Source organism: Astyanax mexicanus, chromosome 19 (genome assembly GCF_023375975.1).
Source record: "Astyanax mexicanus isolate ESR-SI-001 chromosome 19, AstMex3_surface, whole genome shotgun sequence".
Lineage (NCBI taxonomy): Eukaryota > Metazoa > Chordata > Actinopteri > Characiformes > Acestrorhamphidae > Astyanax > Astyanax mexicanus.
The window spans coordinates 17,358,288-17,382,668 of NC_064426.1; the positions used below are offsets into that span (position 1 = coordinate 17,358,288).

General features: G+C 36.3%; 1 protein-coding gene across 3 annotated transcripts; it reads right to left on the bottom strand.

Moving 5' to 3' along the window:
• Nucleotides 1-332: 332 nt before the first annotated feature.
• On the bottom strand, nucleotides 333-21,285 carry slc25a39 (solute carrier family 25 member 39). Of its 3 annotated transcripts, none has more exons than XM_022672089.2 (12): nucleotides 21,163-21,285; nucleotides 17,568-17,673; nucleotides 16,066-16,125; nucleotides 15,540-15,590; nucleotides 11,930-12,039; nucleotides 10,784-10,851; nucleotides 10,219-10,343; nucleotides 9,372-9,545; nucleotides 8,994-9,103; nucleotides 6,003-6,084; nucleotides 4,929-5,009; nucleotides 333-3,287 (listed from the first exon to the last, which is right to left on the bottom strand). In XM_022672089.2, the coding sequence occupies exons 2-12, from the start codon at nucleotides 17,662-17,664 to the stop codon at nucleotides 3,169-3,171; spliced, it is 1,077 nt and encodes a 358-aa protein (XP_022527810.1). In that variant the 5' UTR covers nucleotides 17,665-17,673; nucleotides 21,163-21,285; the 3' UTR covers nucleotides 333-3,168. The 3 variants fall into 3 exon arrangements, with proteins under 3 accessions (XP_022527810.1, XP_022527803.1, XP_022527815.1); XM_022672082.2 differs by lacking the exon at nucleotides 21,163-21,285 and adding an exon at nucleotides 19,525-19,650; XM_022672094.2 differs by lacking the exons at nucleotides 15,540-15,590; nucleotides 21,163-21,285 and adding an exon at nucleotides 19,525-19,656.
• Nucleotides 21,286-24,381: the final 3,096 nt, after the last annotated feature.

Genomic DNA, 24,381 nt, shown 5'->3' on the forward strand with positions numbered 1-24,381 from the left:
TAGACTGTTGACGGGTGGCAACGTGCCACGCTACACGCCTTGCGCGGGGTGTAGGATAGGGCCCTTTGTCTGTATGTGCGAAGTTAAAAAAAAAAAAAGTTAATTCAGCTGATAATGTAACGTGCAGTAACGGGGTGTCGGAAATAGTAACGGCGTTATAGTTACAGCCAGAGTAATTAGTTAGATTACTCGTTACTGAAAAAAGTATTATAACGCCGTTAGTACCATCACTGGTATTGGATTCGTTTCAGTTCTACCAACCTTAATGAATAGCTAGGTCTTGAATAGGAGCTTGTTTTTGCTTTAGTATTAATAACAGCACAGACTACGTGTTTAAGGCATTCTTCTTTATTAAAAACAGGTAAAACACAAATCTCAAGTAATATTTCAGCCATGTTTCCATAGCTCTTTTAGCTCCCATTTAATGCAAACCCTGTTTTACTGAAATGATGAAATTATAATAAACTTAAGTTAATCTCCTCCATATTTATTCTCCAGCATCAATGAAACATTTAATCTACCTTTAAAAGGCAGAAAACAGAGTGGGATGCATTATCACTGCTACAGCGGAAACATAAGAAAACGAGAAAACAAGGCTTTGAACAGCATAGTGTCTCTGTGCTCCTCAGGTCAGCGGTTAATGACATTACATTTCACAACCTTCTGAGCAGACCAGCATCTAGCACCTTCCATTTCTTACTTTATCTGTAATTATTACTCAGTCCTGTGGCAACTGCAACTATAAAACAAGTCTAGATCAAAATGAACTCAGTAACCTGCCAATCAAGAGCAAAGACACATATTTACTAATAAAATCCCACCCCTTTTCCCCAAAAACCTTCACATAATTAAACAGTAAAGATGTGAACAAAGTCATTTAAAGAGGGTTTGGTGTGGAACATGCCCTCCTGCTGAACTCAGAACCCAAATTGTTTTCTAACAGTAAGTTATTACAAGAGTTTTTATTTTTTTTTATACACAGCATTTGCCTCAGACATTGTTTTATTATAGTTTTGCCATGACTAAGGGTTTAAGCATCTTGTTGTGTAGTTATACGTATGGTTATATATTCAAGGTGGAGGGATACAAGCAGGGAATTGTATGACAAAATAGTCCCCAAAGAAACCATTTTGTCCAACATTAACCACTGTACACCATTATACCATCATCCATATTCCATATAAACTCATGTGTAAATCCACTGGTGGGTTGTGAATTAGGGGTATGCGATACTGTATCATATCTTATGCAATAATACAGGCAAAAGTTCTGACACAAGTAGTCCAGAGGGCTAAAGCGCTGCCACTATGATCAGGAGCTGGTTTAAATCCCATTCATGCAGCTTGCCATCAGCTGTCAGAGCCCTGAGAGAGCACACTTGTCCTTGCTCTCTCTGGGTGGGTAGATGGCACTCTCTCCTCACAGCAATCCAAATGGTGATGTCAATCAGCACATGGCATCTGTGAGCTGATGTATCAAAACCGAGTCGCTGCGTTCCGAGCGCACTTCGATGCTACTCGGCAATGCTGCATCAGCAGCAGTTTAAAAAGAAGCGGAGTCTGACTTCACATGTATCGGAGGAGGCATGTGCTAGTCTTGAACCTCCTGGTGATCCCTCCCTCTATTAATAGTGATGGGGGGAGGAGTCCTAATGAGTGGTTTGGGTACTTGGCTGTGTAAATTGGAGAGAAAATGGGAACATTTTTTTTATATAAAATTATATATAAAAAAAAAAGTTCTGGCATAAAAAAAACAAAGCAAAATTCCATTAACATTCCATATAACTTGACATTGTGATATTTTTGAAAGCAGTCCATTCGTTTTTTGTTTTTTTGCCATTTATTGTAGTTTCTTGTTTAACTGTTTGCAGTTTACATGCACTACATATGCTACACTGTAGTTTTGTGGTAGCTTTTGCTTGCAACATTACTTTATTTTCTTTATATTTTATATTTTAGATCATTTTTGATGAAATAGATGTTTTGGTTTCTACTGAATGTATGCAGCTCATATTTAAACTAAAATGTTAATGTTTATGTTGTGGTAGTATATTCTTGGAATTAACTTTGAACAATGTCACTGTTATGTCATATTGACAAAAATATCGATACCGCAAAAATACCCTGAAATATCCTGACTGATTTAGTGCCATATCGTCTGTATAAGTTTAATAGACATGATGACAACTAGTCTTATTCACCACCACTGTAAAAAAAAAATTCTTTATATAAGTTTCTTCATTTCACAGTGAACCACAATTTCACACCAAAACCTCAATCTTGATTGACAGTTTACATCTTCAACACTGAATTATGTGTACATATTGAATCTGATAAATTCCCCTTAATTTATCATCCTTTTTTATTTATCAATGGAAGGGAAAATAAGGAAAAACTAAATGATATTTAGACTACACTTCTTCTGTATTTAGCCATTTTCTTCAGCACAGACACAAATGTTTGTCTTGTAGTTCAATGGAATAAGCAGCAGATGGCGCCGCTCTACACAGAAATGCTCTCTTACAATAGCAGAGCTTGACCATGCTGTTGGAAGTCATTTTATCCTGACAAAAGGGCACAAATAAATCATTCCCTGAGAAAGATTCATTCACTGATGTCTCTCTCAGAGGTAGGGGATCTGCCAGCATGCTTTGGTGCCATTTTAACATACGGTGATGTAGCGTCATGCTACTGTTTCACATTGCAGGGTATGACTATAATATAGGGCTGCATGACATCTCTCACGTTCAAACTGGCCTTTACTAGAATGAGAACGGCAGAAAGGTTTTAAACGAGCCCTCTACGCAGACCAATCATCTTCCAAAAAAATAACACAGACCAGGCATTTCAACCATGTTACATTTCTGCATTGCAATATGAAGCAACATAATCACTATGCTAGAAGAGCCTCATCCGCATCATGCAGTCCTAACTGAGATCCACAGCTTCATAAGAAGAACAGTGTTAAAAGTCCCACAGTTCCGTGGTCATGCTGTGCTCAGCACATCCAGCTTTACCTAGCTTTATCTTTAGCTCTGAGAAGGGCCACAGCACAGGCTGAGCTAATGAGCTAAAGGCTGGTTATCTCTGTTTAGTCTTTATGTCCAGTGGTTTCTCCATGCTAGGCTGGGAGTGAAAATAGAGGCTGAAACCAGCAGCCAAATCCTCCTCAGACTGCTCTCTGCTTCAGCTCCTCATTATGCTGCTGGAAGAAAGCCTTTCCAAACTCGTACGTGCTGATCATGACTGCGCACGCCGGGGCCACTTTGATCACACGTGGAAGGAAGCCTGCAAAAATGGGAAAACAGGTCAAGACAATGGAAAAAAAAAATACAAATATAGTTAAAGGGGGTTCTAATGAAGTAAAGTAGCCACTTTATTAGATCCCCCTACATTGTGCTTTCAGCCACTGGTTACTTTATTTAAAAAATAAAGTTGCGTGTGTGGTAGAAATATGTAGCTTTCTTTATTTGGAACCCATACAGTAGTATGAAAAAGTTTGGGCACCCTTGAAATTGTTTATAAATCACTGGTTGTTTGGATCAGAAATTTCAGTTAAATAGATCATATAGCAGACAAACACAGTGATATTTGAGAAGTGAAATAAAGTTCATAGAATTTGCAGAAATAACAGCCTCTAAAAGCTTTCTATAGTTTCCAATGGGAGTCTGGCTTCTGGTTGAAGGTATTTTGGATCATTCTTCTTTACAAAACATCTCCAGTTCAGTCAGGTTTGATGGTTTTTGATCATGAACAAACTGCTTTAAAATCACACCACAGTTTTTTTATAATAATATTCAGGTCTGGGGACTGAGATGATCTTTCCAGAACATTGTACTTGTTCCTCTGCATGAATGCTTTAGTCGATTTTGAGAAGTTTTTGGGTTTTTTTTGAGTCGTTGTCTTGAAGTATCCAGCCCCAGAGCAACTTCAGCTTTTTCAGTAATTCTTCACTGATTCAGTCTGCTGATATTGACTAAAATCCATGTGATCCTCAACTTTAACAAGATTCCCAGTACCTGCACTGAACACACAGCCCCACAGCATGATGACCAATAAAACAACAAGGGTGCCCAAATTTATTCACCTGTCTAATTTTGTTTAAAGAATTATTGAACACTTTCTGTAAATCCTGTAAACTTCACTTCACTTCTCAAATATCACTGTGTTCATCTGCTATATGATATATTAACTGAAATTGCTTTTTCAAACAACCAATGTATATAATATATATATATATATATATATATATATATATATATATATATATATATATATATATATATATATATATACATACACACACATTTCTTTACTGTTTACTTAATAATTTACATTTATAAACTTTATAAACTCTCACTATGACACAAGGCTTTGGAGGTTATTTGTACTTTTCAGAAATCAAGCTTCACTGCTGTTCTGGGACTATTGTATACGAACTAGGAGACAACAAGCTATCTAAGTGTTTGTTTGTTTGGGTTTTGTGCCATATCAGCAACATGTTGACTATTTTAAGGTATCAACATATTCATAACTTGAGCATCACAGACTTAAATCAGTGTCTTCACATGAAAGACTTCCAGAAAATTAAGTATTTTAGCTGGTGGAATCTTTTCAAACAGTTTTTCCATATTTGTTACTCTGTTCAAGTCATTTTTGGTGGTTAAAAGTGCAGGGCAGTCTACTAAGATGTGTTTAATAGTTTGAGGAGTATCACAGAACTGGCAGGCTGGAGTCTGTTCGCCAACCAGGAGGTGGCGGTGGCTATCTAAGTGCTGGAAACCTTGCCTCAGATTGCCAGATCATGCCTGTTCTACACGATGCAATGTGTGCACTGGCCAGAAGACCTTTTTATTCACTCTATAATCTTTCCATAATCTCAAAAAGGAAAAAATACGAAGTGTTAAATGAAAAAGGGCCAATACTTACCAGCAAACAGCCCCCGATACCCCATTTCACTCCAGATACTCTTCATTATATGCAAGGTAGAGGAGGGCTTCTTCATAGAGGCTGCAAAAACATCAAACGTAAAGGATCCAAAATCATTAAACATGTAATGCCTTAAATCTTTAAAGCTACAGCCCTTAAGATGTTTTCTTATAAATCAAATCAAGGTGGTATTTAGTAGAATCGGATAAAATATTATAATAAATGGCATCAATATGCTTCTGCTAGCATCCCAGCAAAGCCACATCAATTCATTAAAAAAAAGGGTTCCTGAGCAACCCTAGCACTGCTGATGACACTGTTACTGTTTATACACTAGTTACTGTAAACATGTAGCTATCAGAATGGCAAACTCTTCGTCTTTAAACATCTTAATCTGCTCATTGACTTATCATTAAAGCAAAAAAAATGCAGAATGAGAACTGAAGAGATTGGCACGCTAAGAGAGTAAAAGTGTCCTCACTAAAATCACCAAATTAATCTGCTCTGAAAGGAGTCTGCACCAACTTTAATGCACTGCAATCTTTAATGTTTTTAAAGTATTTTTAAGCATGCCCAGTGCAAACCTACATACTTTCACTCTAATGACAAAATCATAACACAATCTGAAAAGTAAAGAGACACAAACTCTTCACCCAAACTTTTCACTAACCCTTTTCCACTAACTGACCACTTTATTACACAGTACACATTATATAATTGTGCAATTAATTACATAATAGCGTTTCAGCAATAAATATGGGTCAGTTTCCCAAACAGGGATTAAACCTAGTCATAGCCAGATTTTCCTTTTCCTCTTTTTAAAATGATGTGTAGTCCAAAACTAGGTTTAATAGTCTGGAAAATTTACCCATTTCTGAAATTAATGTGACGTAATTGTAAATAATAATTCTAAGTAATTAACTGCACAATCATATAATAATAGGTTATGTATTTTTAATAAGAGAAAATGTTTCTAAAAAGTGGTCAATAAGCCAGTGAATGGATGGACAATGTATGTTTCTATAATAAAACAAACAATAAAACAAACAAAAGAATGTAAATAAATTTTCTTACCCCCGAGACTCTCCATCTCTCCTAGCTGAATCTGCCTGCGGGTCTTCACCACGTCAAACGGCAGGGTCAGTATCGCCGCTATCTGTAAAGGGCACAGAACAGTTTGGTTAGAGGACAAACAGTCTCTTTCGTAGTGTGAATGTAGTGATAAACAACTGAACTGCTGGCTGTCATAAATGTATAAAATATAATGTACATTTTATTAACACAAGCCAGCCACAGCCTTAAAACAACCACAGATTGTCTGGTTCCCCTTCTTCAGGGAGTGTATATACAGCTTTGGGGAGTTAAATCAAGAAATCATGGAATATAATCAAGAGGAAGATGGATGATCACAAGCCATCAAATCAAACTGAACTGCTTAAATTTTGCACCAAGAGTAAAGGCATAAAGTTATTCAAAAGCAGTGTGTAAGTAGGCCTGTAACAATAATTACATTATCGACTTTAACATTTAAAAAAGGACATGACCTCAATCATTGTAATAGTACTGATATTCATTGTGCAAGTGCAAAATGCGTGGGCGTGGCCACCGTGACCTGGTAGTGCAGAAGTACACATACACAGGGAGTGAATGAACTCTAAACGTACCTTTATTAGGAAAAATGCCCTCCATCTATACCCAAACAAACTTAAAGAAACGTAGTAACGACCCAGTACGGCTCAAGACGCTTAAATTTAGTGTCTCTTAGGTTTGTGGTGCCTCAGGCAGGTCCTTTTGCCGATCCAACGCGGGCCAGCTGGGACTGACCGGGGCTGCAACTTTTTTGGGTTCCAAAATTAAGTGCAAGAACAGAAACTGAAAGTTTATTGTCTTAAAAAAAATTTATTATTATATTAGTGCCATGTAATGGTCTTAAAATTGCAACAATACCGTTTAATCGCAATATCTTCTGGGACCATATATCGTTTGCAAAAAATTATTTTCGTGACCTGCCTATATGTAAGACTGATGGAGGAGAACATGCCAAGATGCTTGAAAACGTATTAAAAACCAGGGTTATTTCAGCAAATAATGATTTCTGAACTCTTAAAACTTTATAAATATGAACTTTGCATTATTGGAGGTCTGGTTATTTCATCCATTTCTCATTTTTTGCAAATACATGCTGTAATTGACAATATTTTTATTTGGAATTTGGGAGAAATGTTGTCTGAAGTTTATAGAACAAGACAACAATGTTCATTTTACTCAAACATTTACCTATTAATAGCTAAATCAGAGAAACTGATTCAGAAAGTGGTATTCCTGATAAGCAGCAGTCAATACCACTCTACCACAATTATTCTACTAAAAAAGCCAGTATTTGTGAAATGTTGTCATCATCATAATCATTCCCATCATGACTAAACAAATACTTCTACACCCTCAAACTAATACTGTGATTTCACAGAGATAAAAGCTGATTCTCTCTATCATGATGTAAACTTTGATCCATTCATTTCACCACCACCCCTCCCTTTGTCCTACATTTAGCCCATTAATACAGACACAGTAAGCCCATTGTGTTCATTAACAACACCCAGGCTGAAGATCAGTCCAGCCAGAAAAGCAGATAAGATCCTGTTACATAAAACTGTAACAGATTACTGGCAGTAAACTAAATTGTTTTCTGACACCGAATCAACCTGAGTCAGTCTGTGAAAGCTAAGCCTTTACATGCCAGAAAAAGGTCACCGGTGAGGTGCCATGGTTGAAGAGTTTCAACCACCAGTCACAGAAAAGGCTTTATTCTAGATTTTGGAGGATTTGCACAGGATTGCTCTCAACAGTAGAAGCATTAGTGAGGTCAGGATTTTGGGTGATCAGCACCGCACCTTATCTCCAACTCCAAATCTCAGAATTATTGGATAAAGCTCCATTAGTCCAGGGAAAAGCTCAATGCCATTAGGCATGGTGCAAATGCATTCATGTTTATGTGCTCCAGAGGGTCCTATTCTATTGGCAGTACTTCTTTATAGGAAATAGCCAGGCTGTGTATGTGTGCATACTTGCACATCTGTGTCAGCAATTGGTGCAGCTTGAAAATAGCTGAATGCTAGGGCTGCAACTAGAGGTTTCGATATTTTATCGAAATCGATCAAAATTATGTCATGGTCTCGAGCCTCGAAGTCAAAAAGAGGGATTGACGATCCCTCCCTCTAAACTACGCAAGCACGCGTGCTACGCAAATGGCGCAGCACACTGTAGCCGACCCCACGGACATTGTGACTGCTCAAAGAGCAGCTCTTTCTCCAGAGAACGTGGACATTCTCGTCTTCTTAAAACTTAATAATATAAAAATAACAGTTGTTTTGTCTAGCCTTAAATATGTTAATAGTTTTGGTACCTTAAGGAGCATCTTTCTCTCAAATAAAGTTAATAATATATCTTTGTTAAAGAAAAAAACTTGTCATTCTCAGGGACTGAGTCTTATTTTTCATGTTTAACTGTGATAGTAGGATAGAGTTCAGTTTGTTAAGGCTCTACTTGTTCTATTATTTTGTCCATGACTGTTCCTGTTTTTTTTTATTATTTATATTATGTTGCTACCAAAAAAAGCCACTAGATGGCATTATATTTATATCTTAATTAAATTATTTAAATGTGACCAAAATTTGCTCCAGTCCTGCAAAGCTTGAAATCATTTTATGAGTACAATTTTGTAGGTATATAATTTTTTACTGTTTTATATCAGAGCCCATAACTGACATTGTACCGGACTGCTGCTGTTTAGACAACATAATCAACAGAGAGGGAATGACTGAGATGCCACTCTTTTGATTACAGTCAGTGGAGCATCAACATGATTCTAAAGCTATGAACACATACAATGCATATTCCATTACAAAACAACTTCTGTTTAACTGAACATTTTATTCCAGTCAGTGTTTTACTGATTTTAATGCTTTCTTAAAAAATGTGAGACAACTAGTTTATTTTGTCTGATACAACTGTTTCAATGTAAATACTGTGTAATATCATATAAATCAAAACTAATAGTTTACTTACAGCTCCAGATATAGCTCCTGCAGTGAAGCTAATGGCGAAAGAAGCCTGAGGTCTTCTATATTGGTCACACAGCTCTGCCTTTACCAGCTCATAGTTAAACCAGTACAGGGCTGCAAACATACAAACGAGCAAATTTAAATATTCTGACAATTTAGGCAAAAAAAATAAATAAAGCAATGATGTAAAATCAGAAAGACATTTTACAAAAGAAAATGTGATTAGGAGAGATTGTTTTACTGTGCTTTGGTTATTGATTATACATAGTGTTTTATGAGCTAATTAATCACATTATTGTATCTCATAAGAATCTGAAAGAGGCAATCTCACATTTCTAATAGCATAAACATGTACAAACTGCAAATCTGCAGCTCTACTGACCAGAGAACGGGACGTCTCGCAGGACAGTGGGTCCCCAGCCCCTCCACAAGGAGAGCCAGCCGTTCTGAGCCACTGCTGAGCGGATACACACTCGCAGCTCACTGTAGGTTAGCTGTCGAGACTGCATCTTAGTGCGCACAAGCTCCAACGGACTGATCACCGTCACGGCTCCAACTGCACAGAGACACACACGTACATCGGTTTTAATTTCACCTCCAGTATACAGTTTTCATGCATTGTTATATCGTAGCATAGCTGACAAATCAGTTGTAACGCTTAAACAGGCAGCATCACTGTTATAAGCTTTGCCCAGTAATTCAGAACTAAGGAACAAATGGTTAGAATTTGTCTATGGAACACCACCTGCAAAGTGCAACTGATAAAGATGTTTTAGAACAGTTCTGTTTACACTGGATAAAAGTAAAAATCCATCTGGACTTGGACTACCCACCTTTATGTAAGTAACTAGATTTACATAGGATCTCCGGTGGATTTTGCATTTACAGAGACTGAACTACACTTAGAAGTTCTTATTGTAACATATTGTAACAGAACATACGACATTGCAAAGACTGTTATTAGTGTAAAAAATGTCTTTATTTTAAAACGTTTCTAACTGTTGTCCGTCTGACTGCCTCACAGTGCTGTTAACCAATCAGTGGCGATATGTTTGCATGTAAGAATATTCATGAGCAAGAGCCGAAATCCCTCAAATTAAATTCTAATAAAGCTTCACATAATAAATGAGGTCTATATCTTCAAAAAACATCTTTCCAACACTCTTAAAGGGTGTAGATAATGGGCTGATAAAACAGCAAAAAACACAAAACAAAAATCATTAACTCACGTCTAGCCAGCCCTCCCGCTATAAGGGGGATGTGGTTGCCCTGGTAACCCATGCGAAAACGCAGGAAGTCCCTCAGCTGGTCATAGCAGGTGAAGTAGATGACCGTGGCAGGAACAGCCATGACCCTTCAAAACAAACACAACAGTGATGAAGTCCAAGGCTGCAAATGCACCACACTAAAACACTGCACTGTGTTAGCCTGTGTGTGTGTGTAGGAGTGAATTCAGTGTGAGACAGCAGTTTTAATGTGTTTAATGCACTGTATTTACTAAACTAAAAAAAAAAAAAAAAAAGTTAACATTATATATTCTTTTTTTAATTAAATGCTGGTAGATTTCATTGCACTAAGTATAGTGCAATGAACGCAGTGTGTGGAGGGGTGGAAGACAAAAATAGAGACAGGTTTGTCATCACAGCAAATACAACTGACATTTAAAACAACTTTCACTACAGATTTCACTAAGCCAGATAACGCCACCTTTGTCCTGAAGATAATGTAGAGCATATCATCACGTGTTAAATTACGCTCATCTACTAAGGTGTTTTACAGGCAGGATGGACTCACAGTGTTGGAGGAAGGCCGCTCCACAGTGACCGCAGACCCTCATGCCGTGTGATTTTCACAAATGCATCCTAAAAATAGAACAGACAGTATTATTTAGATATTTTGAATACTATTCCTGTGCAAAATAACCAATTTGCCCAATTTATTCCCACTTCTCTTTTCTTTTGGATACATTTATTTTTAGGATTTTGTGCCAGTTCACAGCTTTTCTGAACTAGTTCAAGTTCAGTTCATACATGCTCAAAGTGAACAGTTCACGTTCAAAGTTCACAATTTTAATTCTGAACTAGTTCAAAGTTCAGTTCATTTTACTTTTTTCGTGAGATATTCAAATAAATCCTTTTTTTCACACTACAAGCTAGAAATCACTATACGTTCTTTGAAACTGCTCATTGTAGACATTTGCTCATGACACTGCAACTGTGGGTTTCATACCAGGTGATGAACTTGCAGCAGTACAGACAAGGTAGACCAGTTCTATACTTAGTGCAATGAAATCTACCAGCATTTAATTAAAAAAAGAATATATAATGTTAACTTTTTTTTTTTTTTTTTTAATTGCAGGGCTTTCTATCACTCTCGTCATTGGTCTCTCTCTCTCTCTCTCTCTCTCTCTCTCTCCCTCTCAAGTGTTGTGTTCAGTTCAACGTTCACGAAAAAATGATCGTGTTCAATGAACGCGTTCTTTTAAACTCGTTCACGCACATCACTGATTTTCACACAATATTAACAATGATCCTACAATTTAAGTAGCAGACAAAAAGGTGATGGGTAAGCAGATTATGTTATTGAGGAATTTTGGAGCTTTTATTTTTATGAAATTTGTCAGCTGAGATTTATTATTTGAAATCTGGCAATCAAAACTGTAATTTATTCAATAATATATAGCTGCACTAGAAATGATAAGATGAGATAAACTTTTATTATTATTAACTACATTAGTGATAAAGCTCAAGTGCAAAAGTAAAAACGATTTCATTTAATACTAAACATATGCTCTCTTGGCTGAACAACTGGTTAAAGCAGTTAACAGTTAATGTTTAATGCAATTTATTACAGATTAAATACGATTAAGATGACTAAATATTGTGATATTTGCCTCTACAAGCTTTAGTGTGAGCATGTGTGTGAGTGAGTAACACCTACCATGGTTCCACTGAAGTGAGTGGGTGTTTTGTACCAGGTACTGCAGGTGGTCATGTTCTGGCACACATATATGTGGTCCATCAGTCCGTTACAGTACAAAAAGCACTTCCCTGAAAACGCAGGAAAAACAAGTCCAGAGTCAAAACACGATCTGTAAAGATGGCATTTATGTAAACAGCAAAGGTCAGTATTTAGAAATCATGCATCGGTGCAAAACCCATTCACAAAAATAAACACATACTGCTACTATCATTTAGATCATAACAGTTTTTAATTAGAATCTAAGAACATTTAATATATTAAAAATATTTAAACCATTTGGCAAATGTTACATTCTTTTTGTAAAGATAAATTATAACTGAGATTAGACCTTCCCCTTTTAACTTCCAAAAAAAGGCACAATACTGTTGATGAACCACAGAAATATTTTAGCTAAAGGCTAAAAAAAAACAATAAATATAAAGGTTTTACAGTTTTAAACCAAAGACTTTAAATACATTTTGGACTGCACTGTTTGCATGGCTAGCTAATTAGCATGCTAGTTGAGGGGGAATTAAAAAACAGACATACAGAGATACACTATCTGAGCCAATTAAGTTTATCTTGGTCTCAACAGACCACAGGACATGATTTCAGTAATCCATGCTTTTGGGCTGCTTGTCTTCAGCAAAAGTGTTTTCAGGCTTTCTAGAGCGACAGTTTAAGAAGAGACTTCTTTCTAGGAAAGCACTCAAAGCCAACCTCTGGATATTACCCTGAACTCGTTGACTTAACTTTGTTGGCTGATCCTGGGGAGAGATGCCTTATCAGAGTGAGACATGTAGTGGAAAACTGCTGTATGACCTTGGGCATCATACTGTATCTCAGGTTTAGGGTGTTAGCAATCTTTACACAGGCCAACAATTCAGTTCCTCACATCCTCAGAAAGTTTTCTTGCCATGAACTGTCATGTTAAAAAAAAAAAGCGCAGAGGGTCCGCAGTTGTAGCGCAGAAAAACGGGTCAGACAGTCTAAAAGCGGAGAGAGTGCACAGTTGTAGCGCAGAAAAACGGGTCAAAGAGTCAAAAAGCGGAGAGGGTGCTCAGTTGTAGTGCAGAAAAACAGGCCAAAGAGTCTAAAAGTTGCCATAATTAAGGAGTTTAATATTACGAGACATCATGAAATGAAACATCAATTTAAAAAATCTTAGTTTACACAACACTGTCAAAGATAGATAAAGATAGTAAGTCAAGTAAAATGGTGTGTAAATGAAAGTAATCAGGAAAATGTATTATTTAAAGTGGAATATTTCATTATTTGTTTTATTACAGAGTCTGTGGCCCGTGACTTCAAATATATTTCTCCTTCTGGCCCCCAACAAAAAAAGTTTGGACACCCCTGCTTTACAGGGAATAGACAAGCACATTTTTTTTTTTTTTTGTATTCTGAGTATTTACTAGTACAAATTAAGTTATGGCTTATTCCACTAATGATATTTTAGGCTAAAGCAACATGTAATAGCTGGTGGCCACTTGTGTAACAAAGATGTGATGTACTTCCAAATAATGTGTGAAAATTGATTAGGTCATCTAAAAAAAAACAAAAAAAAAACAGTAATGATAATAGGTTTTATTTTACCTCTAAATCTATGCTAGCTGGTGCAGCATAAGCTTTCATTACTTCCATTTCATCACTACATTACCCTGATTAGCAACATCTTGAGACAATGAGAACTGCATGTCAAATTTTGTTTTAAAGAACTATTGCTTCAGGTACTAAAGCCATCTGAGCTGGTTCAGACCAGAAAGAACCATCAGGTCCAAACCAAGGTAAAGATATCTATAAACATGAGTGGGAATTGAAGTGACCAGACTCACAAGGCAGCCACAACAGTGCTAAATACACCTGATCTCTTCTACAGTGCAAACCATGCTGCTATTTTAAGAATACTGCTTCAAAGTAAAGCCCTTGGTAGCAAAGTTCAAGTGCCCTGGCCCGTGTCCCGTTTTCCTTTCAGCACTGGTCCAGCTCGTTTATTAGAGATGAATGAACATCAGCACTTCAGCTTCCGAAATTCATGACTGCACAGGTTCTGTTATGTAACAGTGAAATGTAAAAGGGGGTGTGTTTTGAGAGACATTGACTGTACCAGTACTAGAATGGAAAGTCCATTCAACTGCTTAATCAATTAAGTCCATAGTTGGCACAAACACGTTCTAATCCAGAGGACAGTTCAGATGGGAACAGTGAGAGTTGACTTCTTATTCAGTCTGAGTACCTTAAAACCAATGATTGCTCATTCCCAATCCAACCTGAGAACTTTAATACCTAGAATATCTTAATTGCTGCTGGATAAGAATAATGTCTGTTATTGATGATGAGACAATGCCAGCGGGTGCTTTGCAAAAACATAGCAGTAAATACAAAGCACTGAACTGGATCAGGCTTAAAACAGCCAATTTAAAGTCCAAAATGGGGATTTGAAAAAGCTAATATTTTAAGTTCAGCTAGATAACAATAAGCCCAAAGACAACCCAGTTCAATACTAGAACAACTGAGAGCCATCTTGATAGGAAACCCTGGACCGCATTAATGTAGATCACCCTTTTTACACCAGAGCTGCAGTGTTTAATTTAACACCAATGAAGCCAAACTGAGGAAAAAAAAAAGAGTGTACCACACTCTGGTTCATGTGCTGAAACATGCAGGATGGATTGAGAAGCTCCACTGAAGCACCACATCAGTGTGCTCTTGCTATTTAGAAATGGTAAACAGTCAGTTCTGGCACACCCTAATGTTTTGACTGTGTGTGTTTGCTTTATTCTTATTCCTCAGTGCTAGCTCTGACCCTGAGGAGTCTGGATGAAGTCAAGGGCAGACAGCAGTCACGTTTTTGCTCTGTATGTTCTGTCCCGAGTGCAGTTGTCCTTAGAAGAACATAACAGCCCCTAACTTTGGGCACTGTACGCATTCCTTACAAAATGTGTTATACACTGATGTCTGAGGACAAGGTGTGTAGTAGAGTTAAACACAGCACTGAAAGTTCAGTACCTTCTTTTATCTCAGCAATGTACAATGGCAAAACAACTCAATATGCTTTAGATAAGCATATTAGATATTTAAGTTAAACAATTAGCAGAACCAAAAACAATTTGTTTAACCATTTGATAAGTGTTCAAACTGATTACATTAGCTTCTGCTTGGCTGGACAAAAACCTGCATCCAGACCAGCTCAATTTAGACATGTTTGACACACAGTGTTTACTTACACTAGGCAATCCGTGCGGTGCCCAGTTACCTCCCAAAGCACAGCTCGATTGACTAGTGTGATCGCTCAGACTAGCTGTAAATTAAAGGGGATTATCTATGCTTTTATCAAGAAAAAGCACTCCCAAGAGAGGGTGCTTTTCATGGCGGGTGTGTTGAATTCGACACAACACCGGCAAGCCTCCTTGCACCTCATGACGCAAAAACAACTACATAAAGCCTGGTAAATTCAGTTCATTACACCAAACAGCGCAGTTTTGATGGTGTGTAAACTAGTTAGTGTGACACACTGGTGAGTTCTGGCAGGGGCGTGCGAGGTGAGAGAGAGCAGGCAGTGTGTTAACGTGTGTTAATGTTTACTTACACTTTGAGGGACGCACCATTCCCCTCCATGACCGAGATTCAGCTGGTAAAGCTGCAGAGATCAAAACGCAAAGACGAGAAAGAGAGCAAGAGAGAGAAAACGGGGGGAGAGAGGGAAAATAGAAAAAAGTAAATAGGTGGAAAAAGTAGAGAGAGAAAACAAAGATACAGAAAATAATGGAGAGAGTGAAAGATTGAGAGGAAAAAAAAAATACAACAAAATAAAAGAGATAAAGACAGGTGTAAATATGGCACCTGTTGCAATATGCTATTAATAGCTAAAGCAAGCACTGTACCATATAATAATTATTATAATAATAGCAGAGCTTTAATACTTCTTTAAACAGCAGTTAATAATGTACAACACACACACACACACACATATATAACGAAGTGTGTAACTGATGCAGGTATTAATGCCCTAGAATAAATAACACTATCATAAACTGAAAGTCGAGTCAAAGTCTCTGCAGCTCTGCAAGCAAAGGTGAGCGAGTTAAGCAGTGTATGTGGAGAGCTGAGCGTACCGTGGTAGAATGGACTCTGCTGGGCCTGCAGTCTGATCTTCACCACGTCCAGCGGCGTTACTGCAGAAAAAAAATGACCATAATGAGCACAGCAATACAAAATATTAATACAATCTATGAAAAACATAGTATATTTGTCATATTTACTATGACAAATGATGTCATGCAGCCTGATGCTCCACTGACCTTTCTCTAAAATTGTCAGTTTGTCAGACCTTAAACTTGATGCCTTTTTGACTTCAATATTATTTTAAATGTATAATTGCTGTCACCATCAGAGATGCACCAAAATGTAAAATTCTCACCAAAACTGAGCAAAATAAAAACATTTAGCTGAAGGCAGAATACTGAACACAGCTTTCACAAGTTGTCATTTATTTTGGCACTTACTGAGTGTATTTTCGCCTTGCAATTACAGAAATGCAGTCAGCAGACAAACCAACAAAACGCAGTTACCTCAGTAATGCTATTTTAAGCAGAAATGTACTTCAGCAGGGTTATTCTTTTCATAAATGTACCTCAGTAGTGCTGCTCAAGTCACATGCAAGTAAAATTTACACAGTCTTTAGGTAAACAAACGGATGCAGTAAATTGAGCCTGTAAAGTGATGCTGAATGCTTTATTTTGTTTCATTTATGTGAGTACAGCATAATAATGAATTTACACATGTAATGTGTCAGCTCCATCCCTTACTCTCTGCTCTGGATACAGCAGCGCTTAGCAGCCTACTGACACTTTCTTTGCAAATTCTTTGCTTTTCCATTAAAGGAAACACATTGGACTAAGATTACTAAGAGCGTTTTCACACCAGCACTATTTGGTCTGGTTAAAACAGACTCTTTTTTTGTGCGCTTAGTGCTGTTCGATTTAGCAGGTGTGAAAACATTAATTGTACTCTTACTGCTAGTGGAGGTGGTCTTGGTATGGTTCCAAACAAACTCTGGAATGGTTCTCTTGTGGTAAGAATGTGATCTTGTCTCGATCCAACCCAGATATCAAATATACACCTTTTATTTAAGCTTAACTGCTGATAAGGCGCAGTTTAATCTGTTATATTAGCCAGATAATTCTAATTACCATATCTATTAACAAACGCTGTCACTGCTCCACGCTGTTAACACACGCGGTCTGTGCTGTGTTCACACATCCCTGTTTACTAAGTGTACTTCTGCGCTGCATGTCCCATTGAAAACACTGTATTTGAAAGTGCAGCGTTTCAAGCTCTTATCAGTCAGAGGAGACAACTCGCTTGTGTGTTTTATTGGCACGCATTTTGGTACAAGGTTTATTGTCTGTGTGAAACCAAACTTTTACTTGGAGCTAGAAAACGCTCCAGTTAAACAAACTCATCAACTGATCTGGACTATAAAACACCCTTATTCTTTTGACTAATTCAAACTTGACTAATTCTTTTTTTGTCATTTTTGGCTAAATATTTTCAGCTGTATCTGAAAGCATGATCTTTGTGGTGAAAAGTTAAAACAAAGTATTTTTTCCCTCACCAAAGATGGAAGTGAGTAATGCTCCAGTGCCAGACGCCAGCATCTGCTGCACTGGAGTAATGGCAGCGGAGGGGCTGACCGCCGGACCCTCACTCATCCTGCCAATCTGAGAGAAAGACAGAGAGAAAGAGAGAGACAGACAAATGTGCACTTTAATAAAAGATTCCTTAGCAAAGACAACATGTGTTGGTGAGATCAGAATGAGCACCACGCCACCTCTTCATCAACTTCAAAATTCATGTCAAATATGTGTGACAAATAGGCTGTCCACAAACATTTACACAAAAGCACTTAGGCAGATTGTTCTTTTTAGGTACTGTATGAAAGCATTTGGGCTACTATTGGGCTATGATTCAGTCATCACCTCTGAGCTTTGGGCCTGTTTATACTGTGTGTGTATCACACCATTTGTACACTGTTGTGAAATAAAAGACTTTACAGAATGACCAATTTCTAAAGCTCATCATGATAATCAAATCAAAGATTTGTGAGCTCAGAGATTCACACTTGCAGGCTAAAATGAAGACAGATCAGGTATTTAAATCTGTAAAGGCTTTTACACACAGTCTCTAACTGTCTGCAGACTGGTTGAAGAAGTAATCAGTAAGACAAACTGAACAAATCAATACACAAGATAAGATTTTACTAAACATTCGAAAGGAAATGAGTGTTCAAGCTGTGTAAATATAAGACAAAAACACAAAATACACATAAGAGTTCTTATAAAAAGTTGGAATAAAATAAAAATATTACAAATCTAAATAGAAAAACAATCATGTGTGTATACATGTATAATGTGGAAAAGTTTTTAAAGCAATTATCTGAACGTACTGATTTTTTGTGCGATACATTGTCCCAGAAATAGCTGCAACACGCAACAATAGCCATTTTAAGTCATTCATGCATACTTTTAAAGATCAATAAACTAGTATTAAGACACTTTAAAACTGAAACATATAAAAAGTAAATGTCTCACACAAAACTACAAAAAAAAAACACTGTTTTAAAAACAAAGTTGTCATACTGGTTCATTCATGGCAGGGGCCTTCCTTACCAACTAAGGATAGTAAGCAAAATGGAATTCAGTAAAAAAAATCAATGAAATAATGTCCATATTCTGAACAATAATGGTGACAGGCCTAGATACCAGTATTATTGCATACACAGCTCTGGAAAAAAAATAAGAGACCACAAAAAATGATGAGTTTCTTTGATTTTACCAAATTGAAAACCACTGGAATATAATCAAGAGAAAGATGGATGATCACAATCCATCAAACCAAGCTGAACTACTTGAATTTTTGTGTGGCATAAAGTTATCCAAAAGCAATGTGTAAGACTGGTGGAGGAGAACATGTCAAGATGCATAAAAAAAACTTTATGAATATGAACGTGTTTTCTTTGCATTATTTGAGATCTGAAAACTTTTTATAGAATAAAACAACAATGTTCATTTCACTCAAACATGTACCTATACTGATTCAGAAACTGAAGTCTCTTCTTTTTTTCAGAGCTGCATATCTTACTATAATACTTATTTTTTAATAAACATGGTTTTATTTATTACTTTACATATATTTTATTTTTATTTGTATTTGTGTTTTATGTTGCACAGCACCATTTGGCATTTATTTTAATCTATTCTACTGGAATGACAAATGCTATATAAAAGATGTTTACTACAACTGTTACATATTGTTCTTGCTATATAAACACAGTCTACTGAAATACAGTATATTGCTAGCACTATAGGAAAAAAAAGGAAACAATGGCAAAAATATTGATGAAAAGAGCTGAACAGCACGTACACGGACATAAGGGGAAGAAGGCATGTTTACATAGATTGCTATGTGTGTGTCATGCATGTAAACAGAAACAGCATAGTAAGAGTCCCATTTGCTGCCCAATAATGCTTCATTTCTAAAGTAAAATACATTGTAGATGTTCAGTTACTTACAGTCTGCATTGAAGGTCAATAGGGTAAATCCAGGAACATCATAGCTCATTCATAAAAGTACAGTAAAACTCTGTGTGTGTGTGTGCAGCTTTTTTTAGTCCTGCAGCTTTAGAGGATCTCCTACGCTCTGAGGGAAGCCCTGCTTAACAGTCAATGCCCTCCGTGCTGAAGAGGTGGGGGTGATTATAATGGCCAAACACTGATACGTTATCTGGGAGGTGCACCAGGTCTCCACCCTCTACCCTTACAGACCACCCCCAGTCCTGAAACACTTTCTCTAATTTTCTCTAGCCCTAAATTAAACAATTGTTCATTATTTTAACATTACTAATATAACAGAGTATTTTCTAAAACAAATTGTTTTGGTTGTTTTACTACACAGGCTTCTATAAGATGATGTCACTTGCAAAAATCTGGAAAAGGCTTCTACAGGGCACTGGACTGATTAATACAACGATTAGTCGACATAATCGGCCATGAATATGCATTAGAAAAACTGACTATTACACTCAACACTGTAAACAAAACGTATATTTGAGATGATAACTTATTTTTTTTTACCAATTTATCTACAATGGACCACAATTCCACATCAGGCATCCACCTGTAACTTACGTTACCAGCCTGTTTACATCTGGGGGATTTAGGTGTAGAACATTTAGGGAGTCTAAATGTTTAACATTTTAGGCTTAAACAGTGTGTGAATTAAACGCTATATAATTATATGTATTCAGTTTTTTTAAGCATGTCTTTAAAGTCTCTTAAAATACAGCCCAGACCATGAAGTAAGCTAAGGTACTATTAGCTCTAGCAGTGTTTTTCAGAGCCAGTCTGTTGTTTTCTTTAAGGCCGCGTTAAAACCCATAGAAAACACACTGCAGTTTATTAGCACGTATTTCACCTAAATATAAAATGATTAAATAAGATTAAATAAAAACTCAATTCCCGTTTGAAAACGTCCTAATCTACTAATAATAATGCGCAAATCGAGCGGACTTGTTTTGAATCTGCATGGTTTATTATCCGCCCGTTCATTGCACTAACTCTCCGTTCCACCTTAAACAGTGCAGAGAGTATCTACCCACTGCGCCGTTTAAGGTAGACTGGAAAATTAGAAAAAGATGGAGGCCACAACTCGCCTTAATCAGCCAGAAAATACCCCACAGGAATATTTGAATTACACAAAAGCGTATTTAACACAATAAATGTTCTCAGAGATTGCACAAAGCAGGCAATGTAGAAAGGTAGGTTAACAGTTAATAAAAATGTTTAAGATAACAGCTATAAAGAGCCATGACCAAGTGTCAGTTAGTAAGCTAAGAGCTAGCTAACCTAGTTTAACTGTTAACTAGCTAGTTAGATAGGTTAACGGTTAGCCTAGCCAACACACAGTTGCTCTATAACATGGCTAAAATTGAACTGTCAGTTACCAGTTAACCTAGTTATAAAGCTGTGATTGTGATAGTGTTAATGGGTGCAGTAATGCATATTAGACTGTAACTGATAGTTAACGTTAGCTAGTAAACTAATATTGATGCAGAGCTAATACACAACACTATATAACCTATACACAATTAAATCAAGGCAAAAACACAATATCACAGCTTCGGAAGTGAGCTATAAAGAAGGCAGACTCACCTTCTGGCTCCAGAAACCAGAGCAATTCCCCCGTCAGATCCTCAGCTACTCCATACTGTAGTGAAATGAGGCGCCCAGCACCAGCCTCACGCACAAAAACACGTTTTGTCCTTGGCGTTGCTCTGCGACCCCACTGCGCCCCCTGCGGGCTGTGGCTCGTGGAAGCGCTGTTTTGACAGGAAGCCACACCATATGCTGCGACTTAAAGCAAGGCAAGCTGTATAGCTTCATTCATACACAGGGCCAATTCAAAGTGCTTTACAGAAAGATTTAAAACTCAATGCAGAAGTTTAAAAGCAAGTTATTGTATATTAGAAATTATAATTAAAATTATAAAAAAGTAAAGCGAACTGTTTATCAAAGAAATCTAATTAAAATATTAAATATTTAAACAGAATTAAAATAAATGGGCCATTCCACAGAATGAGTGCCATTTGCTTGTTGTAACTCTTCCAAGTTAAACTTATTTCTTTATCTATTGTCAACTCTGAATCTAATAATACATTTATTTAACTATTTAAACCATGTACTGGTCAATCTCAGGCAGCTTTACTTATTTTTTTTACAAGGTTTCTAAACTGAAGATAGTTACAAAATTTATGTGACATTAAAAAAAAGCATGTTTAAAAGCAATTCCACTAATTCCTTTCATTTTCTCTCAAGAAAGTGTTTATTTTAAATAATGGTTGAAGATGGTTGACTGCATGTTCAAATAATTAATATTTATGACAAAAAAAAACACTACATATGCATATAAAATTTATTATTCTGCAATTTATTAAACACATGGTTAAATGATTAACCAAACAGAATTGGGAAAATGTGTTTTACATCAGCTAATATTCACATTAATAAATCCATAAACCAGGGGAGTCTACTCACTCCTGTTACTGGCACTCATTCCTGTTACTTTTTATGTTTTGAGTAACAGGAATGAAAGTAACAGGACTGAGTTTTTAGCATAGAATTAGCAAAAACATGACAAACAGCTAAATGGTGGCTATGCTGACAGCATAAGCACACTGTGCACATTTCAGTGATTTTCCCAAAATTTGTATTTTAAAAATAAACAAATAAGATCTAATCATTAATTTAGGCAACAGGAATAAGTGTTAAGATTGACCTTAAGTTAAGATTGAGAAAAACAAATGAGGGAACTTAATATTGGTCTTCACATGATCTTCAGAAGAACCGAATGATGTCACTTCCTGTTTTACCTTAAATATTATGGATTTATTCTGAAAAAATATTATTAAAGCACAGATGGAATTTGGAGTCACACAACAATGCAAAAAAAATTACAGACAGTCTGTGGAACTGTAGTCATAAGGTGAACAGCCGATGTAAATCTAAGTATCTTCTGCATAGCTGTGATAAACAATGTTATTTTACAGTAATTAAATTCCTGTTATTAAACAATACTGACCTAAACCCATCTGAAATGGCGATTTGGGATAAGCTGAAAGAAAAACAGCAACTTTTGTTCAGCACCTCCAGAAAATCAAATTTAAGACACTGAGAAAACTATTCCAGATGATCTTGAGATTAATATACAAAGAGTGTGTAGATCTGTCCTCAAAGATAAATGTATAAATGATAAACATATTCTGGTTGGTTTTACACCTTCTGGTCTTGTTTAATATCTTCAATATTAGGATTACAAGGGAAAAAAATATTAAAATTAAGAAAACTCATCGAATGAGAAGAGGCGTCTATATCAGTTAGAAAATAGTATATATACAGCTTTGGAAAAAAAATTAAGAGACCATTTCAAAATAACCAGTTTCTTTGATTTAACTATCTATAGCTATATGTTTAAGTAAAATTAATATTGTTGTTTTATTCTATAAACTACTGACAACATTTCTCCCAAATTCCAAATGAAAATATTGTAATTTAGAGCATTTCTTTGCAAAAATTAAGAAATGGTCAAAATGAAAATGGTACAGTGCTTTTAGACCTTAAAATAATGTAAAGTTCATATGTAATATGCAAATGCAAACATATGTAATATGCTCAACTGTGAATAAAATATGAGACTTGCAAATAACTGCATTCTGAATATCATTGAATTCATTCATACAACCTCTAGTTTGCTTGGAATTGAAGTTGTACATTTAAATGTTTATATTATAAAGTTATTATAAAGTATAATAAAGATATGTATATAATGTGAATTTGGTAGGAATCAGGACCTCCAGGAATTATTGCTCAAGTCTTAAATATCCCTCATAGAAAGTTGTTTTAATAAATGGCTATAAATACACTGCCTGATCCAACAAAAACAAAGAGCAGAACAGCAACTTTTAAACAATTTGTAAATAATATTGAGCTCAACATGACAACTGAACAGAAAGAAAAATTCACACGTAGCATACAATTTCAATCACTGTGACACTTCCACGAACAGAACTGCTTAAAAAGGTTCTAAACAGATTAAGGCATATTCATTTCCCCAATACAAAAAGTCAATTAAAACGTTTGGTTACTGTAGAATTCTTGCCTACTTAAATAAATGTATCTCAGCCCAGGGAACAGGGATTACAAACTTTGCTGGTTCACTTGATGTCCTTTCTTGCATCACTGTCTTAATTCTCTAGCCATAGCAGTTTGTCAGACTACTTTTGCCCATTTTTCCTGTTTCAATGCACATTACAACTTCAAGAACTGATCGTTTACTTGCTGCCTCATAAAGATCATTGGAATGCTCACTTTAACTGACAATGGTAATGTTATGGCTAATCTGTGTATGAGTATATTCAGGGTTCATTCACCATTTAGAATGTAAAATTTAAGCACTTGTCAAGCACTTTCAAGGCCCATTTTCAGGTTTTTCCAGCACCTTTCAGCTGTGGTAAATTAATAATGGTGATATCTCAAAACTGCCATTCAGCATTAATCAATGTCATAAAACTATTCTCCACGCTTCACAGCTACTATGCTAGTAAATAGCATGAATTATGGATTTTTGTCAGTTTCACACAATGTAAATACCAATGTTCTTCACTGCATGTTTACCCTATTAATTTAATTGAGCAGTTCCTGTAGTATGTCAAATTTGGGGGTGGGTTTATATACATACATACATACACTCAATTTGTGTCACTGCAAGAGATGGTATTATGTTTATGAAAACACGACCAGAATTGGTAATAACAGAAGGAGAAGAAATGAAAGCAAATTAAGGTTTATTATACAAACGTCGGGCCAACGGCCCCG